Source organism: Lepidochelys olivacea (assembly GCF_965140295.1).
Source record: "Lepidochelys olivacea isolate rLepOli2 genome assembly, chromosome: 2".
Taxonomy (NCBI): domain Eukaryota; kingdom Metazoa; phylum Chordata; order Testudines; family Cheloniidae; genus Lepidochelys; species Lepidochelys olivacea.
This window is the reverse complement of record NC_140412.1, coordinates 159364926-159388924: the sequence shown is the minus strand read 5'-3', so window position 1 is coordinate 159388924 and position 23999 is coordinate 159364926. Positions and strand designations below refer to the sequence as shown.

Below are 23999 nucleotides of genomic sequence, written 5' to 3'. Positions count from 1 at the left end.
TTTCGAAATATGTAGGTAAACAACTAGAAATAGTCTTATGAAAAAAAGGGAAAAAAAAGAAACAAAAAGTTACCTGGCCATAATGAATTCTCTTATTAATTCAGTTTGTCAATAAAGAAAAAACTAATTTTTGATCAAGCACTTGAGCGCATTCTTGATCAAAGAACAAAATATAAGAAGTCTGAAACATTGTACCTTGTTAAGCAGAGTAATCCACTGCTTGGTTATTCACAGTAACTTTCACTATATTTTTTTTTGAGAAATGTATATATTCTAATGAATAGATATCAGCCTCAGACTTTTACCTATGTGGGGATTAAGCGCCGTCACCAGCATCAAAGACTCGTTCATTAGTTTGTTGATCCTCTCCGTGTTGGCTTGGATTCCGACCACACAGTTGTCAGTGAAGGAAACAGAGACATCTCCAAGGAGCCTTGCAGAGTTTAATACATTTTTAATCTAAAAAATGCAGAAAGTTATTAGATACATCATTTCTTAAAAGCCTTATAATATCCATCCAGTTTACAGTACATCTTTAGCAAAGGATTGTGTCCTGTACTGTACTCTTCCTTTTGCAATATAAATTGAGTCACTGATATTTTAAAAAAGCACTTTATGTGAAGCATTTCATATCCTGAAGAACACTTAGTAGACATCAGCAGTAGACATTATCCGTACCATTGAATATATAAGCAAAGCATGTTTGTAAACTACTTAGAAATCAATAGATTAAACATGTGCTATGTAAGTGATTTCAGAAAGAGAAGTATGAATTTTAAACACATCAATAAAAGATATTTAAAATTATTAAGTGGATGCACAATTGGCATACCCTCTGGCAGTCAATTACCCCGAAACAGCATCCAGTTATAGCACTAAAGCCAAAGTTTAGTAAAGAATAATAATGGAAAGGGACACCTATATCTCCGATTGGGAATATTACTGTAGCTGTTCAGTATGCTATTATTATTGTCAAAGTTAGAGACTTTGAAGAAAGATGCTTTTTCAAATGAAAACAATTTCCTTACTAGGTCTATTTAGGAGATTCATAGACAAGTACATACCGCTTTTAATAGTCTATTCATTTGGTTTAAAATACCCTTAAACAGCATGAAAAAATGAAGAAAGTTGCAGACAGTAAATGGCCAGGTGCAAGAAAACAAAATATTGCTTCCTACATGCCCCTCACTGTTTTTACTGCCCTGACCTTTCTGCTATAATGTAGCCTATTCTGCAAGCCCAGCCCTATTGTTATTTTCATGATGATCTCTCCTGCTGTATCTCCTACTTTATTTTTTCTTCTCGTTTTGACTTTTTGGTCTTCCTTCACCACACTTCCCTGTTTTTATGCTTTTGTCTCTATTCTTTCCCACAATTTCTCCCCTGTGCATTCCTCCTCTTCCTAACTCTCCCTTCATGGAGAAAGGCAGCCCGCTTAGTCCTTTGTTTTCCTTCTCCACCTACACTAAACAAGTTTCCTTCTATTCCTCCATGCCCTGCACAATCCAGTCTAGAGGGAAAATAAGCACCCAGACAAGATAGGTGTGCAAATGAAGTACTTGTTGCCTTGACACCTCCCAGAAGCAGAATGAATCAGACAGCATGTGGATTCAATTCTCTCAAAATTTTTACTGGAAGTAATATAGGTATGATTTAGCCTGAAATTTCAACTGTCAAAGTGATTAACTGTGTATGCTATATACTCCTGTGCTCAGCTGTGCATCTGCCATTAAAACACAGTAAGGAAACTGTCACATTAAGATTCTGATGTGTCCTTCTAGGAAATGCATAAAATAAATATTTTAGGGACCTCGAACCCAAGATTATTATTCTGAATTTACATTTTAAACATTTGTAATGTAAATCTGAACAGTTAATTAATTTAATAAGTGGCTTGCCGGGCAATTGGGGTGAGTACTGCAGGAAGGCCAAAGGGACTGCACAACAAAACAAAGTCTTTTGCGCACTGGAATGGAAATTAGGAATTCCTCAGTTCAAAACCTCAGCTCTGACACAGATCCTTTTTGGCTTTAAACAAGTTATTCTTGCTGCCTCAGTTTTGCCATCTGCCCTTTTCTCCTAGGGGCACTATGATAATTACAGTTTATAATGCATTTCTATGACGAAGTACTAAAAAAACTCAATTCTTACATATTGGACAGCCAGTTCTCTCTCAAAATGATGAGCTATTTATCATCAAGCAGAATTTAAGATTCTTCTAATATTCATATTCTCTGCCTCTCTAGGGCTTGTGCTGTCCAAGCAATCGCTGAAATTATTCCCTAAGGATATACAGTAAGATAACTGTTTTTTTTAATTTAAAAAAATGTTTTGAGCTTACAATCATGGGCTTGAAAACATTCAATTCAAAATGTCCATTGCTGCCTCCCACTGTAACAGCAACATGATTTCCCATCACTTGAGCTGCCACCATGGTTACGGCCTCACACTGGGTAGGGTTTACTTTTCCTGTTGGGGAGGGGAAAGTGTTTAAAAATAACCCAACCGAACGAAAAAAAACCAAGTTCTCCAGTTTTTGGTTTTTGAATTTAAATTCTCAGAAATGGTAAATGTGATTTTAAGAAACGGCAGTCAAGCAGTGAACAACATATAGGCACAGATTTATTAAACCCACTGCACTTTTCTGATAACAACTAGGATTTGTTTATGCTGTGAGAAGCCTGTCAGACATTTACCTTGTATGTCCTTGACAACTGTTTGCCTCCCAGAATGCCTTGCTACTCAAGACAAAGGTTGTTATTCCGAAACTTATACCCCTTCGTAGCTCCCACAAAACAATCAAAACTTTTTAAAAATTACATTTCTCCCCTTTCTTTGAGGAGGAAAGGAGGAGCTGCAAGATTACACTTTAAAGCAGGGCTGTCCAAACTTTAAGATGAGGGCTGCACTGGCAACCTTCCAGGAGCACGTGAACTGGGCAGTTGGCTTCCACCCTTATCTCAATATGGAGAAATGACCTGCACAAACTTCATTTACTTCAGGGGAAAGAAATCAGAATCAAAGGCCATTTGGATCAGAAAATTTATGTGCATGTTTCAATCCTAAAACCCCTCTCATTTAAAAATATTCTGCAGAAGAAAAAACCCACAAGCTGCCACAATAGTTTGTATTTATATGTGGAACTAAACAGACAAAGATCACATACCACACACACACAAAGTACCCATTCCATCTGCAAGTATTCACTTAAACACATGAAGGGCCTGCTTTGAATTACTTTTTAGAAAGGGGAGGAAGAAGAGTTTTCGAAGTCCTTATTCCGCTCCCTCGCTCCTCTTCCTCATGCAATCTTCACTAGTTGGGAGGGAGGGATGAAATTTTATCCACAGTCCCCAAGATAATCTACCTTTATTTGTTAAAGTTGAATAACAGATGCTATTTGAATTCAGAGGGTAAATCTAAAAATCTGCGACAATAAAAACCTTTGCATAAAAAATGTTGGCTTTACCAATCATAAGTAATGTGCTCTTCCCAGACTCATGCCAACTAAACCTTTATACCACATCTCTCCAAAACACACACACACACTATAAAGCAAATAATTTTACACACACACACACACACACATTTTTGTGGACAAAAATGGAGAATTTGTGGCTGGCAAAAACTGCATCATTTCAGTGCTTCATACCATTTTACCACTGAACTCTGTGATATAGTTCTACATGTAACTGTTAATAATTACTCTTACTTTTCCACACAAATGTAATTGACATTTGTTATTGGATACACTACCTGGCATGATGCTGCTTCCAGGTTCATTTTCAGGCAGGATGAGTTCACCTAGACCAGAGCGTGGTCCAGAACCCAAGAAACGAATATCATTAGCTATCTTCATCAGACTGCAAGCCACAGTGTTCATGGCCCCACTGAGTTCAACTAGAGCATCGTGAGCAGCAAGAGCTTCAAATTTATTTGGAGCAGTGATAAAAGGCAAGCCTAAGGAGAAATGAGTATTAAAGGTTTTTGAGGCATAATCATTAGTTAAAGCAGCATGCCCTTAGCCAAAGCTCTTGAAATGCTGTCTAGTTAATACAAAAATCATAATAGAGAATATAGAAGTAAAAATATTAAGCAGCCAAGTCAAGCAGAATGTTTTCTTCTCCAGACTTCTGACAACCAAAAGTTTCCTAAAGAAAAGTTCTTATCATGGTGGTATTGTTTGAGGAAAAAACGGTTACCTACCTTTCTGTAACTGTTCGAGATGTGTTGCACATGTCCATTCCACGGTAGGTGCGTGCATGCCTCATGCTGTCAGAAAAGTTCTCTCCTCAAAAGTACCCACTAGGGTGGCTCAAACACCCTGTCACCACATGGCATTGCATCACCCCCTTCAGTTCCTTCGTACCTGATAGACTCTGATAGAGAGGGAAAGGAGGGTAGGTCATGGAATGGACATGTACAACTCATCTCAAACAACAACAGTTACAGAAAGGTAGGTAACTTTTTTGTTCAAGTGTTTGCACATGTCCATTCTATTGCAGGTGACTCTCAGGCAGTCAAACATGGAGATAGACTTGCAGTCTACCTGCACAGTGATTGCAGGACAACCTGTCTGAAACTGGCACCATCCCTGAACTGAAAGGAAATGGCATAATGAGAAGCAGAAGTGTGGACTGATGACCAAGCTGCTGTTTTACAAATTTCTATGATCAGCACTTGCGCCAAGAAAGCTGCCAAAGTTGCTTGTGCTCCAGCAGAATACACCAATACTCTAGCTGGTGGGTCTATATCAGCCAACTGGTAGCATAAACAAATGCACAAAGAGATCCAAGATGAAATTCTCTGAGTGGGAACTGGTCAGCCCTTATCTCTGTCCGCAACCACAACAAAACAACTGTGTGCAGGATCTAAAGGACTTAGTACACTCCTGGTAGAAAACTAAAGCCCTTCTCACATCTAATAAATGAAGCACCTCTTCATCTCTATGCTCATGGGATGTCAGTAAACAGATTGCCTGGTTAATGTGAAAATTAGAGACTACCTTTGTGAGAAGTTTTGGGTGAGGGAGAAGATAAACTTATCCTTATGGAACACTGTATTGGGAATTTCTGACAATAGGAATCTCAACTTGTTCACCCTTCTGGCTGAGTAATGGCAACTAAAAATGCTACCTTCATAGAAAGGTGGAGCAGAGAGCAAGTTGCAAAGGATTCAAATGGTGGTCCCATTAACTTTGTTAGGACCAAGTTCAGATCCCAAGGATGGACTGTACTCCCATGTGCAAGATCCTATCTGATCCAAGCCCTTTAGGAATCTATCAACAATGGGGTTGGAGAAAAAGGATCTACTATTCCCTGAGGTATGGACAGCTAAGATAACTCTGTAAAAGTACTTTTGGCAGCTAACTGCTGAACTCTGACATTTTAGGTACAGAAGATAGTCCAGTATGAGGTTCAGAGGTGCATGCTCTGGTGATATGCCTGTCTGACAGGACCAAATGGAGAGGTTTTTCCATTTAGCCAGTTAAATGCTCCAAATTGAGGGTTTTCTACTATTCAGAAGCATTTCCTGGACATCTTTAGAATAGGATCTCTCCAAAGGCTTTTACCATGAAGCATCCAAACCATTAGGTATAAGTCTCATAGAACAGGCGGCCGTGGTTCTGAGAAATCACATCTGGATCCAACAGGAAAGGCAGCAGAGGCTTGATTGGCAAGATCAGCAGGGTTCAGTACCAGTGCTGTCAAGCCCATACTGATGCTATGAGGATGAGATGAGCGTGGTCTTGTTTGACTTTGAACAAGACTCTGGGCAGCAAGTGAATCAGAGGAAAGGCAGACGGGAGGGGGTCATTCCAGGGTATCAGAAAAGCATGTGTCCATATGCCTGGGCTAAGACCTCCCTCAGAACAAAACCAACGGCATTTTCTGTTGGACTCTGTTGCAAACAGATCCACGTAGGGAGTCCCCCAGAGCTGGAAGATGGATTTGGTAATGTACAAGCATAAAGACAACTTGTGGTGATCGGAGAAGGTCCTACTCAGTTGATTTCCCAAAGTGTTCTGTTTCCCTGGAAAGTAAGCAGGACTGAGATTAATTGAATTGGTTATGCAAAAGTTCCAGAAGCGAATTGCCTCCTAGCATAGCTGGGTCAACCATGCTCCTCCCTGTCCGTTTACAAAGCACAGTTGCAGAGTTGTCAGAATGAACAACTTCTTTCCTACTATATAAAGGAAGAAAGCTGAACAGGCTAGTCACACAGCTCTTAACTCCCTGACATTTATATGAGTCATTAGATCCTGAGATGACAAGAGACTGAGTCTGCAGGGACCCCAAATGAACTCCCCAACCCAGGGTTGACATGTTTGTATCAAAGTGAGGGTTGGTAATGAGGGGGATAAAGAGAACTCCATAGACTTTCAGAGCGTCCACCCACCAATCCAGAGATGACAAAACTGACACTGGTACTCGAACCACCTTCTCCAAATGACAACAACTTGCGGCATACACTGATGCCTGCATCTTTCTAAGATGCAGCTTGACATGTTGAATCACATAGGTATACGCTTGCCATGTGACCTAGAAGTGTGAGGCAGCTGTGCACCATGGTGAGAGGATACACTTCAGTCATAGCACCAAACCCTGTAAGCACTTCAAACCTAGATTGTGGTAGCAAGGCCTTGGGGCCTTTGTGGAGTCTAAGACCATTCCAAAAAACTCCATTCTCTCAACTGGTTTTAGAATTGACTTGTCCCCATTTATTAGGATCCGATGAAGTGAGCTGTAGCTCACGAAAGCTTATGCTCAAATAAATGTTAGTCTCTAAGGTGCCACAAGTACTCCTTTTCTTTTTGCGAATACAGACTAACATGGCTGCTACTTTGAAACCTGTGACATGAAAGTAAGCATCCTCTAAGTCGAGGGCAGCATACCAGTCCCTGTTCCAGGGAGGGAATAAATCGAGGCTAGGGTGACTGTCAAATATAAAGGGAAAGGTAACCACCTTTCTGTATACAGTGTTATAAAATCCCTCTTGGCCAGAGGCAAAACCCTTTCACCTGTAAAGGGTTAAGAAGCTACGATAACCTCGCTAGCACCTGACCAAAATGACCAATGAGACGACAAGATACTTTCAAAGCTTGGTGGGGGGGGGGACGGGGACGACAAAGGGTGTCTGTCTGTGTGATGCTTTTGCTGAGAACAGATCAGGAATGCAGCCTCAGAACTTCTGTTAGTTAGTAAATAATCTAGCTAGAAATGCATTAGATTTCCTTTTGTTTAATGGCTGGTAAAATACGCAGTGGTGGATGGAATGTATATTCCTGTTTGTGTCTTTTTGTAACTTAAGGTTTTGCCTAGAGGGATTCTCTGTGTTTTGAATTTGATTACCCTGTAAGGTATTTACCATCCTGATTTTACAGAGATGATTCTTTTACCTTTTATTTAATTAAAATTCTTCTTTTAAGAACCTGATTGATTTTTCATTGTTCTTAAGATCAAAGGGTTTGGGTCTGTGTTCACCTGTACAAATTGGTGAGGATTTTTATCAAGCCTTCCCCAGGAAAGGGGGTGTAGGGCTTGGGGGGATATTTTGGGGAAAGACGTCTCCAAGTGGGCTCTTTCCCTGTTCTTTGTTAACATGCTTGGCGGAAGCAACATACGGTTCAAGTACAAGGCAAAGTTTGTACCTGGGGGAAGTTTTTAACCTAAGCTGGTAAGAATAAGTTTAGGGGGTCTTTCATGCAGGTTCCCACATCTGTACCCTAGAGTTCAGAGTGGGGAAGGAACCTTGACAGTGACCATGCAGAATTTTATTTTCTTTAGGAATTCATTCAAATCTCTTAGATCTAAAATAGGTCCAAGACAACCTTTTGTTCAGGGATCAGGAAGCAGAGGGAGAACAAGCCTTTCCCTTTGCCTGAAGAAGTGAATCGAATCTCCTGGTGAAGGATGATCTCATGACAGTGGTTCCTGAAGAGAGATGGGAAAGGTTGGGAGGAGGAGGACAACGACAAGGAGAAGTGAACTGGAGGGCATACCCCAGTTCCATCGTGCTTAAGACCCACCAATCCAATGTTGCATGGGCCCAAGCACTTAGGAAATGGGATAAACTATTTTTAAACAAAGGGTGGAAACAGATGGAACTAGAGTCACTGGTTCACTGCCCTTGACCAACATATCAAAATGTCTGTTTGGGTGAGGTGGCTGGGTAGGATGAGCCCACTGATGCTGAAGAGAAGGGCAGCAGATGTTGTCTCCTATAACCCCTGCCCTTTCTCCTTGGTGGATCTTGAGACAGAGGGTGGAGGAGCACTGTAAGGCTGTTGAGAATGAAACTGCTTCCTCTTTGTTGCTAGAGTATAGGTTCCATGAGATTTTAACACCACCTTGGAATCTTTTAGGCTATGGAGCCTATTACTTGTCTTATCCTATTACTTGTTCTGGAGAATTCTGGCAACCAGCTTGTTTTCAACTACCATTACGGCAAAGTCCTGCCTACAGTCCTCTGGTAGCTTGTCTTTAAATGTTGTATTGTTTTCTCAGAGAATGCAGTCAGTGGCTCAGGAGTGCCTGTTGGTTTGCAGTCCTGAGCTCTAGACTCCCTATAGAATAAAGTTTGCATCCAAACAAGTCTATTCTCTTCACATCTTTGCCTTTCAGTACTTATGCTTGATGTCCTTGTCTTTCCCATTCATTAGCAGCCGCCACCCACCACCAAAGAACCTGGCTGAAGGTGAGAACAGAAATACTTGTATCCCTTTGAGGGGACGGATTACCTCCTTTCAAATTGCTTTGCTGTGGGAGGTAAGGAAGATGCTGTCTGCCACAGTGCCTTGACCAGCTCCATAATGGCTTCAGTAATTGGCAGTCACTTTGGCTGATATCATAATGTCCACCAACTAGTTAAAACTTTCACGCACCTCCTCTGCTGGAATATCAAGAACAGAGGCCACCATTTTCAATAGATTTTGATGAGCCCAGTGGTCCTTTGGGGCTGGTGAATGGCCTGCCACCTCAACAGCCTTGTCTGGCCATGAGGAAGAGGATGTCACAGGATTCTGAGATGGTGGCTGCTCCATGACTTGCAGTGGGGAGTGACTTCTGGCTGCTTGGTACTGGTTACTGGAGTATGATGCTCCCAGTGCCAATGCCCCCTGAGCGGTCTTGAAGACAATGAATGAGACAGTTGTGGGAGGTCCTAGAGGGATGTCCTGTGGTGTCTGGAATGGCCACTGATATGGGCCTGGGACCCAGCCTTGAACGGGCCATTCCTCCTTAAAAGGAGGTGGCCAGTGCTGTGACTGTTGCATGACCTGTGGTCCCCAAATCTGTGATGGAGATGCAGATGAATCCACCTCTGAATCTGAAGAGGAAGAATCTGAAATGTCCAACATCAGTGGGGCACAACCATTTGGGACTGGAGAGAGGTAGCCGGGGCCCAGGGACGGTGGTACCAGAGATATCAAAGGTGGCTTGCCTTTCGACTGCACTGGCCTTTGCAGAAGTTTGGGAGGTAACTGTACAGTGAGTTCCTGACGTGGAGAGATAGGTGCCACAAACATTGGGACTGAGTGCAAACCCTCTTGCACAACCAGGGATACCAGTACTGACCGGCTAAGGAGGTCTCTTGTAGCTGCACATGCTTTCACGGTGGTTGGAAGCGGCAATGACCAAGAGGTCTGTCTCAGAGACCTTTCAGGGGATGTGCTGGACAAATCTGGCACAGGCTCCAGATGCAGCGCCCCCTTCTTCTTAGCTGAAGAATGCTCCAGCAGGAGACTCTCCCTCAACTGTCTCAAAGTCTCTGCCTCTACTAGGCTTCAGCACCAACACTCATGAGCAAGATATCGACCCTGAGGAGAGTCTAAAACTTCTCTGCAATACTGCTGAATGGTACCAAGAGGCTGCAGACATCCCTGGTGTGCACCGTATGGAGGCCGATTTATCTGGGGCGCACTCTGCATGAGACGAGTCTGATGGGGGGCAAAGTGCTGCCTCCATGAGGAAATATTTGAGCCACACCACTCTTTCTTTGAGCACGACTTAGTCTGTTGTGTAGACTTAGCCTATGTTGGCATAACATATGTTGCTCAGAGGGTGTGAATATTCCACCCCTGAGCGACATAAGTTACACTGACATAGCACCGTGCATATGAACACTTATGTCGGCGGCAGAGCTTCTCTCATCAACATAACCTATGCTGCTCATGGAGGTGGTTTTTTTATGAAAACAGAAGAGCTCTCTCCTGTAGGCATAGAGCGTCTTCACCAGACGGGCTGCAGCAGTGCAGCTCTATACGTACATACTGTTAGTCCCTTACAAAAGTAACATTTGTAAATTATGTGGGATTCTCCCAAACATTTCAAAACAGGCTGGGTGTGGGTTACTCACTGGCATAGGCTTAGTGCATGTACAATGGGTCTTATAACCTGGTGACTGTGGCATCACTTCAGTACTGATCCCAGTTCTGAAAAATGAAAAATTAGTCTAAAAGACGTAAAACTAAAATCTATCACTAAAACTAGTTAAAACTAACTTAACTTTAACTAACTACTTCCTAACAATAACAGGGCATACAGACAAAGGAGTGATGGAAGCTTATGACAAAAAGTCTGAAATTACGAACAACCGTCAGTGGAGGTAAGAAGAAACTAAGGTGGTTCAGAGGCAGTTCCACCCTCTCATACCAGCACACAGTAGCACATTGTGACAGAGGGCACATGAATCACCCTGACAGGAACTGCTGAGGGAAAAAAGCTCTCCGACAACCGTGCACGAGGCACGCACACATGCAAACACCCAAAGAACAAGACCATCACATCTAAGGTCAGCATTATGTACAAGAGTAAGATATTTAAGTGTTTACAACCACTCTACATTTCCTTTTGAGTACTTAAAATTCACAACCTTAACATTGTAATGAAGCGTGGGCATTATCAGTTCGTCCCAGACAACTTTGCCAATTTAAAGAAACTCTTACAATTCAGCCTTAATCTGTGTATTTTTCCCTCTTAACAATTCAAGTTAGTTACTTTTCAGATTGTATGTTAATTCTAGGGAGGCCTTCTCTTGTTCTCAAACAAACAGTAAGATCTGGAAGAGGCTTAGCATGCACAGGGCAGATGGAAAGCCACCATGAGATGCAGCAGCTGATGTAAGGAAGAGGCAGCAGTAATTATTAATTCCTATACTGTGAGCCTTTTAGTGAAAAAGCTCAACCAAAGTACTAAGTATCAGCAGCTGGGGACAAGCAACAAATTTACCAGTACATGTGAGAGCCAGTTCAAGTGAAGGGTGATGCCTCCTGACACCACTGACAGCAAGAACAGTAGGTGCACTGAAACCCCCACTGCTGGGAGATGTATCTGGCCACATCTGGATGAAGAGTCCACTTGTGGTGACTTGTAAATGATCTGATCAGCTGGTCCATTAGGTTGTTTCATACCCCCAGCAGGTAAAATGCTTCTAGATCTATTGAGTTGGCAATACAGGGCTCCTAGAGTAGAGTGGCCTCCTGGAAGAGTGGAGGTAGAACACTCACCACATGTCTGTGAGGCCTACCAGGCTACTATCCTGATCTGTGATAAACACTTTGCATGCCCATCTGACAGCTTTTAGTTCTCTGACACTGATGTGTAAGGTTAAATCTTTTGAGGAGCTGTGTCTGCAGAGAACCCACGTGGGCTCCCTACTCTAGAGCAGATTCATCTGTCACCAGTGTGAGCATCTGTTGCAGGCAGGCAAAGAGAATGCACACACATATGTTAGCTGGATTTGTCCAACAATCTAGAGAGGTGAGGACATGGGATGGCACCCTCACCATGAAGGCTGACTGATGGTGGTTTGCTGACTAGACTGATGCCAGCCAGCCCTGCAGAGTTCTTCGGTGCAGTCTGGCATATTGAAACACTATAGGTGCAAAAGGCCGCATGTCCCAGAAGTCTCAAACAGTTTCGTGCTGTTCTGATGGGTGAAACTTCAAACCTATAACAAATGATCAAGTTGCCTGGAACCTGGAGTCTCGAAGAATGGCCCTTGCTTGTCATGAATTCAGTACAGCCCCTATAAACTCTATCCTCTGGACTGGGGAGAAGGGGGACTTTTCTACATTAATAGTCCCAAGGCATTGAATGTTGACTGAATCAGGGTTACACTGCTACATACTTGCGGTTTGGACCAGCCCACGAAAAGCCAGTCCTCCAGGTAGAGATCAACGTGAACTTCTGATCTTCAGAGGAATGCAGTTACTACTGCTATAACTTTTGTGAACACCATGGGTGCTGCTGACAGGCCAAAAAGTAGTACAATGAACTGGTAATGATTTTGAATTACCAGACATTGGAGGTACCTCTTGTGGGCTTGATTGACACATGGAAGTAGGCATCCTTTAAGCTGAGGAATCATACCACTCTCCACAGGCCAAAGAGGGAACAACAGAAGCTGTGCTGACCATGCGGAACAGTATCTTTTTCAAGAACCTGCAGAGTTGACACAAGTCTAAGATTGGTATGAGACACCCTGCCCCCTTCACCTTTGGGATTATGTAATAGCTAGACTACAAACCCTTCCCTTTTAGACCATGTGGAACCCGCTCTATGGCTTCCAACTTTGAAGGAGAGATGAATGAGGGGCTCCTCACGAGAATGGTCTCGGAAGAGGGAGAGGGAGGGATAGAAGCAAACTGTAGAGTGTATTCTACCCTCCACAGAGTTCAAAACCCACTAATCTGAAGTAATTTGGGACCAAGCACTGTGGAAGCGGGACAGATGGTTTGTGAAGGTGAGGGAGTTTGGGTCTGGAGAGACAGAGACTGGCATGGCAACCTTGACAAGCCCATTAAAATGAATGCTATGAACTTCCTGGGTGTCTTGAAGGGCCTGGAACTGGAGCTGAAGCAGCAGAAAGGGGATGCATATGCCTATAACCCCTGGACCTCTTTTTGGACAACTCCTGTTGAGGAGGTGGACCAGAATATTGGTGCATCTGCTGGGGCCAATAGTGCTTTCTGACTGGGGCAGGTGTGTACAAGTCCAAGGACACTAGAGTCCTTAAGTTCAAGAAACTTGCTGTCCATCTGGTCTAAAAATTGAAAAGGACCATCAAATGGTAAGTCCTGAATTGTATTTTGGACTTCATAGGGAAGACCAGAAAGCTACAATCAGGATGATGTCCATGGTGAGCATGGAAGCCATGGTTCTAGCTGCTGAGTCTGCTGCATTTGGCTCTGCCCAGAGTGATGTTCTCGCAACTAGTCTGCCCTCATTGACCAGGGAAGAGAACTCCTGCCTGGCATTCTCTAGAAGCAGCTCTCTGAACTTCTCCATGGAACCTCAAATTAAAAACATACTATCCCAGCAGAGCCAATTGGTTACCAATATGCAGCCGTAAAACCCGTCAAATAAGTCCAGCCTTTTAGCATTTTTTGATTTGGGGACGGTAAACTAGCGCCCTTGTTGCTCGCTCTTACTAGCTGCTGTCACAACTAATGAGCCCACTAGTGAGTGAGTATAAAGGTATTCAAAACCTGGGGAGGGTACATAATATTTTCTTTCTTCCCTTTTTGAGGTGGGAGGCAATGAAGATGGAATCTTCCATAGAGCCTTTATAGGCTTTAGCATTGCCTCATGAATTGGCAGAGCTGCCCTGGAGGGACCAACAGATGATAAAATGCCAACTGGGTAATGTGACGACTCTCCCCGACATCCTCAGCCTGTACACCCAAATCTGCAGCCATGCTCTTCAACAGCTCCTGATAAACTTTAAAATCATCAGGAGGAGGTGAAGTTGCCTGACAAAAACGCTTTATCTGGAGAGGACAAAGAGGAAGCCAAGACTGGAGGTGGTAGAATCTTTTCTATAGGCTGTTGCTCTGGCTCCATGACGACTTCTTGATGCTCGGTACTGGACTCTAGACATGGAGCTCCCTGGTGCACAGACGCTGTCCTTCTAGATGAGGGGACTGAGTATGCACGGTGAGGGGAAGATCGGGAAGGTGGGGGAAAACCCTAAGGGTTCCAAGATGGCCACTGATACAGGGTGAGCCCACTGGCCTGGCCACATTTTCATGGCAGTTCCAGCTTACCGCTGCGAGCCTTCAGGAGGGAGAGAGGATCTGTGAGGAGAACAGGGGTCCTGCTTCTGGTTTGTGAGACGTACAATCCCACCTCCAAATCCAATGACGAAGACTTCTTTTCCTTTGATCACAGAGGAGCTGATCCAGTGAGTGCCAGAGACTGGTGCCAAGAACCTGGTGATGAGTGGAGCACTGTCGTCACTGTGGCTTTCCCCTTGGATGGTACCAAAAGGCCACCTGTGCGGGAAGCAGGCAGCTGCAGTACCAAAGGTTGAACTACTGGTTCCAGATAGGACAACAGTGCTGAGGGATCCAACTCCTGGGATGATGGTGACACTGGAACTCAGAGGCAGAGCAGATTCTTTGCCGCCACAAATGCCTCCAGGGTATTCGGCACTGAGACAGTCTCCTGAGGGACGGAAGATGATGACAGTGCCACCTCTGGCACCAGGCTTTATAGTGCTCTCGGAGGCACCAGAGCCAACTGTCTCAACCTAGGCACCGATTTGGAGGAGGTTTCAGGTGCACTCTACTCAACACCTTCTTGCCCATCTTAGTAGACTTAGACGGTGAAGACCTTGCCCCAACCAGGTCTTCTTTGGAAGTCTCATATTTGTTCCTCAGTATGAGTGAAAGATTGGTGCCAGGATACAACTGAAGCTAGAAGTATGCTTCTCACCAAAGCTGCAGCACTCAGAACAGAGTCAAATCGGGACAGGTCTGACAGTAGCCTGAGTGCCGCCTCCATCGGCAGGAATTTCAGCCTAGCCTCCCTATCCTTCTTCACTCTAGGCTAGAACTCCTTGCAAATGGGGCACTGGCCTTTAACGTGTGTTTCACCCAAGCACTTCAGGCAGCTATTGTGAGGGTCGCTCACTGGCACAGGCCTCAAGCAAGAAGCACATGGCTTGAATCCTAGTGACCTGGGTACCATATGCAGAAAAAAAAATCCTCAAATGGGGAAAAACAACAAAAACAATCTGAATTTTTAAAAAAAAAATCACTAAAATTTATTAACTATATGATGTACACTACTATTCACAAAAGCTGAGAGAGCGCGAGAGAGAGCGCGCGCGCTGTTCTGCTATTGAAGAGGGTTCCGATGACCATTCTGGGCCGTAAGAAGAAAATGAGGAGGGCTGTGTTGGCTCTGCCCTCTACACCTGCATGCAGTGGCACACAGCAAAAAGGGGGAACTCGAGCCACCTAATGGGTACTGCTGAGGGAAAAAGTTTTTGACAGCCATGTGCTGGGTGCACAGACACCAAGAATGGAATGCACATATGCAATCACTTGAAGAAGAATCTCTTCTTTTGTGTCATCCTTACCTGTCAGTGAAGACACTTTAGCAGCAACCTTCTCAGCAAAACCAATCCTGGTATTTAATCCTGTACCAACTGCAGTGCCACCAGCTGCCAGCTCATAGACTCTTGGCATGGCTGATTTAATCCTAGCCACACCATATTTAATTTGTTGCACATAAGCACTGAATTCCTTTGAAAGGGAAAAAAAAACAAAACACAGAAAACCAAGAATTAGTGACTAGAATTGGTATTTTGTAATTTAATATCACAACACTTTTATTTAAAAATAACTTCTAAGCAATAGTCTCTATCTAATTTTACTATGAAACGGAGTAGGTTAAGTTAACAGACTGCTCTTGTACTGGAAATAGTTCTGCACCTAAATGTGGAGATCCAACCAGCATACATCTGTATAGAGACTGTCTCTTTCCCTCTCCTTTCACCTTTTGGAGGTTGCTTATCTTGGGCCCTGATCCTGTAATCAACTCAGAGAGTGCAATGAGTCAGCATATTCCACACAGGTTTGGATTACAAGATCAGGGAGTCTTAGGACTTGTTGCCACACAAAGTTGAATCAGTTTAACTGAAAAAGGTTTAAATAATTATTTCAGCAAGGGCAAGCATACAGGATAGGAACAGTCTTTCTATGAATTTACAGAATAAGGCCTAAACCTGACTGGACCCTTTGGATGCTACTGCAATAGAAATAACTGCAAACACAATTTTTAGCTTGACATTGTTCCCATAAAGGGATACCATCAACTGAAAAAAAATCACTTTTCTGAACATTATTATTACTACCATAAACATTAGAAAAAGATTTGTACTATTTTTTTTCAGTTTGAATTTTTGCAGATCGTGTTACATTTGCATTAATGAGTTATCCAGCCACCAAACTCCTTCAATAATATTGGTCATCTGGCTGAAAAGAAAGAGAAGCATACGTAATACCCATATGACAGTCTACTTTTATCATTTTAAATATATTTTACATTTACTTGTGCAGTCTTGATATAGTCTACTCAAAGTGATTTCTTTTCTTTAAATCCACTGGTTAAAAGAACACACAATGATCAAAGAAAATTCTTGAAGCCCTGCATGCAAAACACCCAAGAAATGTTGTGCATTAACTTTCAGTAAATATGAACCTATAATAAAATATTGTGAACTAAGATTCTGTTGACCTTCAATACTTTGTCTTCAACTGCTGAGCAAATTTTTCACCTGTACGTACCATGATGAAAATTAACAATTACCTCCATTAATTTACAACAATGCTTCAAACAAGTGAATAACATTTTTGTACAAAGTTATATATTACTTAGTGTTTTATACCTGCCCAAGAGAAAGTGGAACAGCATCCTGTGTATGAGTGCGCCCTATTTTTATGATTTGGGAAAACTCTTTGGATTTTGCTTCAAGTGCATCTTGTAGCTTCTGTAGTCCGGGTAACAACACTTCATTAACTTCTTGTGCAGCAGCAATATGCATTGCTGTTGGGAACGTATCATTTGAGCTCTGTGAAGGAAGTTCAAGTCTGATTATTTACAAGCTTTTCTCTAATGTTCATTATAATACCTGGTTTCAGAGTAGCAGCCTTGTTAGTCTGTATTCACAAAAAGAAAAGGAAGACTTGTGGCACCTTAAAGACTAACAAAATTTATCTGAGCATAAGCTTTTGTGAGCTACAGCTCACTTCATTGAATGCATCCGATGAAGTGAGCTGTAGCTCACAAAAGCCTATGCTCAGATAAATTTGTTAGTCTCTAAGGTGCGACAAGTACTCCTTTTCTTTTTATAATACCTGGGTGGCTCATATAATAGATTTACACTTCAGTGGATTTACCTTCAAAACCTCCATGAGGTAAGAAAGTAGTAACCTCATTACACACGAGGAACTGGGGCACAGAGAAATTAAATGATGTGTTTAAGTCAGCCTGTGACAAAGCCAAGAAAGAACCCAGACCTCCCAAATCTCAGTCCTGTGCCTTAGCCACAAGACCATCCAAGACATTCCTTCTTAAAAAAAGCAAGTGCAAAATTAATTAAGTGGCTATTAAATATGGTTCACAAATATAAGTTAATTGAGAAATGGAAAGAATTACTGTAGTAGCTTAAACTAGTACAGAAGAAAAGATGTAACAAGTGCAATGAACTGATTAAAAATTATCAGTAACTTTAAAAAAAAAATAATCTGTATTCTTATGACAACACAGTCTGTCCCAAAGCACGGGGTATACTTGCAGAACTAGTTCATTGGGGGAAGAGACAACAGACACACCACTCAACTTTTCTCCCAAGTATCAGCTTTCATTTAAAAGAAGTCTCTAGCTGCAACAATTGTTAAGAAAACCTTCAAAATGGGAAACAAAGTGTAACCAAAGCAGCAATGTCAGTGTGCAGATGGCCTAAAATAGCGGAGGTATGAACTGACCCATTCCCTTCACTGCTTCTAACTCAGATGTCAACTACTGTATGCCAAATGTCAACATTGTTAAATTATTTCATTGCTCCAAAATATATGAATGGAGAGAAAGGACCATGTAATGGACCTCCATAATATCTACATACAGTTGACTGCTATAAGTCTACCGTTAGACTCCTCTCTGCAGCAGCTGTCAAACCGCAATGTAAGAAAGAAATATTATAAACAAAAAAAAGCCATAAGACAGCAACATTTTGATATTTTTGTCAATCCATTACACTATTATATTTAACTCTCAAAGGAGTTATCTTAGCTACACCCACCACACCAATTGAAAAAGGGCCAACTTTTTCATGGCCATGGAATTTAACCTAAAGTGCTAGGACAAAGCATGAGTGACATCAAATTACTGACCTACAGACTTGAGAGTTTATTTAATCTGCAACTGCAAAATAGCTAGCAACCTGATTGCAGTTAATCATTATTCAAGCATAGCTGCATGTGAAAGCTCACAAAATCTAACAACCCTGGAAGTTCAAGCCCTACATCTATAATCAACAGAAAAGATGCAACATGTACAGCAGCTCAACCCTAGACCTAAGGGATATGAATAATTTATTCTCCATTCTCTTCCAGTCCTTCTCTACTGGGGTTACCGAAGAGAATATCACTTCAGATCATCTATACTTGGGATTAGCCCTGTCTGAGCCATTGGTGGCTAGCAATCTAGGTAACCACATTGCTGTTGGTCCCTAAGCGTAGACAAGTCAAGCTAACATTTGCCCCAACAGAGTTTATCCTTGCTTGAAATCAAGTATGACACAAACTTTGAATATTACTCCTAGGGCAATTCTATGCCAAAAAATTTTAAAATTCACAATATTTTAAAATTCTGCAGAATTTTGCATATTTTGTCAAAAGAATACAATATAAACCACACCAGTTACAATTATTTTGGTAATTAATTTCAAAACACCTATCAGCAAATATGTCTAACAATATGGACAACAAAAAAAATTCCCCCAGAAGTAGAGAGTTAAAGAAACCTCTGCAACAACCCAGTTTCCATTTCTCTGTTATACTTTTGTCAGGCACCTCAGTCTGGGTGTGTCACACATGCCAGCTGGGCACATCCTGGGGGAAAACTCTGCCCTGCTGTTGTTTTAGTCATTTTTTTTTTGCCCTGCCCCTATAGGATTACCATATTTCAGGTTCCCAAATAGAGGGCACTGCCGGGGGGGGGGGGGGGGGGGAGAGGGGAAGAGGTACAGTTGGAGGGTGCTGGAGGGATGTATGTACTGGGAGAGGTATTTGGGGGTGCTGGAGGGGGCTGCACGGGAACACCCCCACCCCCCCGGCCCAGACATCCGCACCCTCCTCTCCTCCAGAGGCCAACCACATGCTCTGCACCACACAGTTTAATTACTGTTCCCCTGGGCAGAGACGTCCTGTACCTGCTGTTAGCTGGGGGGCATGATATAAAGATTCAACCGCCCCTGGAACAGCTCGAGTCACGCCCTCCCCACAGCAGGCCTCCCTCTCCCCCTCAGTCTCCGCTTCCAGAAAGCGGTGCCCCCCGCAACTCCCAGCTGTTGCTCCTGGCTCTCCCAGAAGGGCACAGCTCATGGGCTTTAGCAGCTGCCACACAGGGAGAGGGCCCAGCTACACCACGTGACTAAGCAGGACCAGCAAACCTGGGAACCGCAGCCCACTTGCGCCTCCCCCATTGCTGCATTGTGAGCTGGGCTCTACTGGGTCCAGTGGCCCCCAGCAGCAGCCAGCAGCTCTGCAGCACCAATTCTGCACCAAACATTAATCCTGAGCAAATTCTACATTGTGCAGTGGTAGAGAATTCCCCCAGAAGTAGAAAATGGTGGGAGTAAAGAGGATACAAGGAAAAAACAAAATGCACAGAACAGGGATTCTGTTTTTATAAGTACAAACAAGCAGTAATTTAACATCCAGCTAATCCACCACTTAATTCAATAAAAGCTTCAAAGAATGGGTCTAAAACTTCAGACCCGAACAAGCCATGTGTGTATCAAATACACAAAAATAAAAATAAATAGTAACCTCAGAAGAATTTTGGGATTTTTATACTAAGAACCACAACTTGAAAGGGTTACTTTTGGCAAAACAACCCCCCAAAATATTTGAAAACGTGTATAATGACCTGGCTTTTATTAACATGATCATTAGGATGCACTGGATCCTTGCTTCCTAGTTTACCTCCCATTATTTCAATGGCTCTATTGCTTATGACTTCGTTTACATTCATGTTGGTCTGTGTTCCAGATCCAGTTTGCCACACCACCAAAGGAAAGTGATCATTTAATTTACCTTCAGACACCTATAGAAAAATAAGAATGTGTTAATTTCTATAACAATACAACCAGAGCTTCCTTCCCCCAGATGCTTGTTAAGATTAGAGGCAAACCAGGCATCCCCCACTGAAGGATAATCTGATCAGCTACTACCCAATTCAGAAATTAGTGAGAAGATTTATCACAGGATTGATTCACTCTTGGGGGCCTGACTGCCCATTTGAACTGAACACACCCCTGGGACACAAGTGGTGCTGAGCATGTTCAGGATCATCATCTCCAAAATACTGATATGCAGCTGTTTCTAGAGATCAAGTTTCATGGGTGTACAGTCCCTCTACATGGGCTCGCACATTCCAGGTTGAGCATATAATTTGGATAGGAGGCATTTGGAAGCCAGTTTCTAGTTCTCTATACTGGCATCAGGCCAGAAAAGCAGTCATCCAGATCCAACACAAGTGATCCTGTGCTGCTTGCTTCCACTGAAACCTCAAGGCCTAGTGATATGGCTCTACAGAGGGAAAGAATCAGGCATACTATGAACATTAGTCCCAACATCAGTAGCCTGGTATCACGTGTCACTTGCTAGCTAAAGCTTCTCCTTTCTGTCAGACAGGTGGCTTCACAAATCCTGTGAAGAAAACCCTTTGCCAATACTGATGCTTTACCATATCAATTCTGGAAGCGAAAGATGTTGATAAATCGGAGAAGGTTCAAAGTAGATCCACAAGAATGATTAAAGGATTAGAAAACAGGCTTTAAAGGAGCTTAATCTATTTAGCTTAACAAAGAGAAGGTTAAGGGTGATTACAGTCTATAAGTGCATACAAGCAGAACAAATATTTGATAATGGGCTCTTCAGATTACCAGACAAAGGTAAAACATTATCCAATGGTTAAAAGTTGAAGCTAGACAAATTCAGACTGGAAATAAGGCACACATTTTTAACTGTGAGGGTAAATAACCACTGGAACAATTTACCAAGGGTCATAGTGGATTCTTCATCACTGGCAATTTGAAAATCAAGACCTGATAGTTTTGGGGAATTATTGGAATTATTTTGGGGAATGTCTGAGGCCTGTGTTATTGAGGAGGTCAAGCTAGATTATCTCGGTGGTCCCTTCTGGCTTTGGAATCCATGCATTTTTTCAGAATCATCTGTTCCTATGGAAAGCTATTTTACACTGAAATAATTTGATGTATAGGCCTGATGTTTTGAACACTTTCCTCCTACCTCATCTGCTGCCTTTATAATGGCATTCGCAATCTTCGGATCAAGACCATAATCCTGATTTACTTCAGCAGCTGCTCGTTTCAAGATGCCAAAAGCTCTTATAACTTGAACCTGAAATTTCAAATATGTTTAAAGATGTGAACATTTTAGGTATAGAAAATACAGGAAGTCACAACGTTTGTATAACTCCCAAAGCTAAATCTAGCAAGGAGGCAATCAGGCAGTCCACAGGACAACATATGCTGTATGGCTAACATGCACTGAAATGAAATCTGACCAAGCAGTGCAGAAAAAAATTGTAAAGAAGTACTTTGCAATTTTTTTCCCTTTGTACTTAAAGTCTGTTTTGATATATAGTGTGTCTTGAAGTGACACTCATACCTACAGATCAGAAAGAGAGAATCAGTTGCCTTCTTGGAGATGGGTCTTATTACAGGTTTCACTTCAAAGTATATGCAAGTATATACCTGAAAAAGTGTGGTACCCTAGCACTACATTGTTTCAATTTGTCCAGTTACAGAAAAAATGAGGCAACCTACATTGATTTATAGTATGAAGGAAATCTTCAAAACCAGTGAGGACAAGAACTTCATTTTATTTAGTGACCAGCTATTTAATAAAGGTAAATGGTACTATGCATAATTCTGTTTACCTTATATCAGAGGTTCTCAAACTTCATTGCACCATGACCCGCTTCTGACAACAAAAATTACTTCATGACCTCAGGAGTGGGAACCAAAGCTTGAGCCCGCCCAAGCCCCACTGCCCTGGGGGAGTGGGCAAAGCCTGAGCCCCACCACTCTGGGCAGGGGGATCAAAGCTGAAGCTCAAGTGCTTCAGCCCCTACTCAGGGGTTCTGCAACCTGAGATCTGCCGCCCAGGACTGAAGCCCTCAGGCTTTGGCTTCGGCCCTGAGCAACGGGGCTCAGGCTTCAGCCCCGGACCCCAACAAGTCTAAACCAGCCCTGGCGACCCCATTCAAAGGGGGTCACGACCCACTTTGGAGTTCCAACCCACAGTTTGAGAACCGCTGCCTTATATAAAGCTTAGAATCCATAAAACAAATTTGGAGCAAAACTAAAACCAGTCTTCTATTCAAACTTGCTATTAAAAAATCCTTAGAGGTAAGTACCACAATAAAAATCACTAAAAAAAGTTTTACATAGCTTTTCAGTAATTTCTTTATGGGCAGGCTCAATGATTTAACAGTTCACTCCATGAAAGAAACCATTATCTATCTTTCCATTACTGTTGTTCTTCAAGATATGTTGCACGTCCATTCCACTGTAGGTGTGTGTATTCCTTATGCACAGATGTTGGCGATATTTTCCCCTCAGTGGTACCTGTCGGAATGGCTCAAGCGCCCCCTGTTGATGCACACCACTGGAAGCTGGGATAAGAGCATAGAGCCACCTCCAACCCCCTTCAGTTCCTTCATACTGGATGTGCTCCAACAGAGAGGGGAAGGAGGGAGGGTTGTGGAATGAACACGTGCAACACATCTTGAAGAACAATTTACAGGAAGGTAGGTAATCTTTTCTTCTTCTTGTGATTGCACATGTCAATTCCACTGTGACGCTCCATAAACAGCTACGGAGGGGTGTTAAGAGTCTACCTGAACAGCGACTGTAAAACACCCATCTGAAACTGGCATAGTCTCTAGACTGACAGGTAATGGTGTAATGAAAGCGAAGATGTGAATTGAAGACCAAGTTGCTCCTTTACAAATGTCGACAATTGGTACTTGAGCCAGGAAAGCTGCAAAAGCTGCTTGTGCTCTATCAGAATGCGCAAGTACTCTAGATAGCGGGGTCATGTTAGTCAATTGGTTGCAAAAAACGGATGCAGGAAGAGATCTAGGAGGAGATTCTCCAGAGGAAACAGGATTGCCCTTAATTCTGCAACAAAAAGCTGGGTAGAAGTACAGAACGATTTACTATGCTCTAGGTAAAAAACTAATTCTCTTCTCACGTCCAACAAATGAAGCCTTTCTTCATGCTTATGGTGATCAGGTTTTGGAAAAAAAGGTGGACAAATAGATAGCTTGGTAAATATGCCCTGTCCTTCTGGCTTTGTCAATCACATATGATAGGCTGGAGGCATTTAAAGGGGAGAAAACTGCAGTCATCTGATGAGGAAGGAGCAGGATCGCCAAGCAGCAGACTGCTGGCATAACTCCTCAAACCATGGGGGGAACTCCACTCCAGGAGATCTTCACCCCAACCCTACAGGGAGTGCAGCGAACTCCCAGGGAGAGACTTAAGAAGGCCTGAAGGGGTAGGGGCCCCCTGCAAGAAGAAAATAGGGCCTTTGCTGGAACCACCCAGTGCAAGTAACTGGGTATGATTTGCTTCTTCCATTGTCTGGGACACAAACCTCAGGGGACTCCTTTACAGTTCACCTGGGGAATCCCCAGAATTGGAAGATGGATCTGGCTACATATGGGCATAATGACCACTTGTGTTGATTGGTGAAGGACCTGCTCAGCTGATCTTCCTGTGTGTTTTGTTTCCCTAGGAGGTAAGCAGCTTTGAGGTGAACTGAATGGTTACATAGAAGTCCCAAAGGCAAAATGCCTCCTAGAAGAGTTGGTGACCATGCCCCTCCTTGCCTATTTATGTAAAACATGGTCGACAAGATGTGTCAGTCAATAATTCCGTCCCCCCTCCCCCGG

At 42.8% G+C, this 23999-nt stretch overlaps 1 protein-coding gene across 1 annotated transcript in view; it reads right to left on the bottom strand.

Annotated features, from left to right (window-relative positions):
• The window catches only part of FH (fumarate hydratase), a 45591-nt gene that overhangs the window by 6207 nt on the left and 15385 nt on the right, over positions 1 to 23999 (bottom strand). The window contains exons 3-9 of the mRNA XM_084621804.1: positions 21326 to 21436; positions 19941 to 20117; positions 16678 to 16860; positions 15367 to 15532; positions 3757 to 3960; positions 2342 to 2469; positions 306 to 459 (exon numbers count right to left, since the gene is read on the bottom strand). Of these exons, the coding sequence (XP_084477930.1) occupies positions 306 to 459; positions 2342 to 2469; positions 3757 to 3960; positions 15367 to 15532; positions 16678 to 16860; positions 19941 to 20117; positions 21326 to 21436 (1123 nt within the window). The remainder of the gene's footprint in view (positions 1 to 305; positions 460 to 2341; positions 2470 to 3756; positions 3961 to 15366; positions 15533 to 16677; positions 16861 to 19940; positions 20118 to 21325; positions 21437 to 23999) is intronic.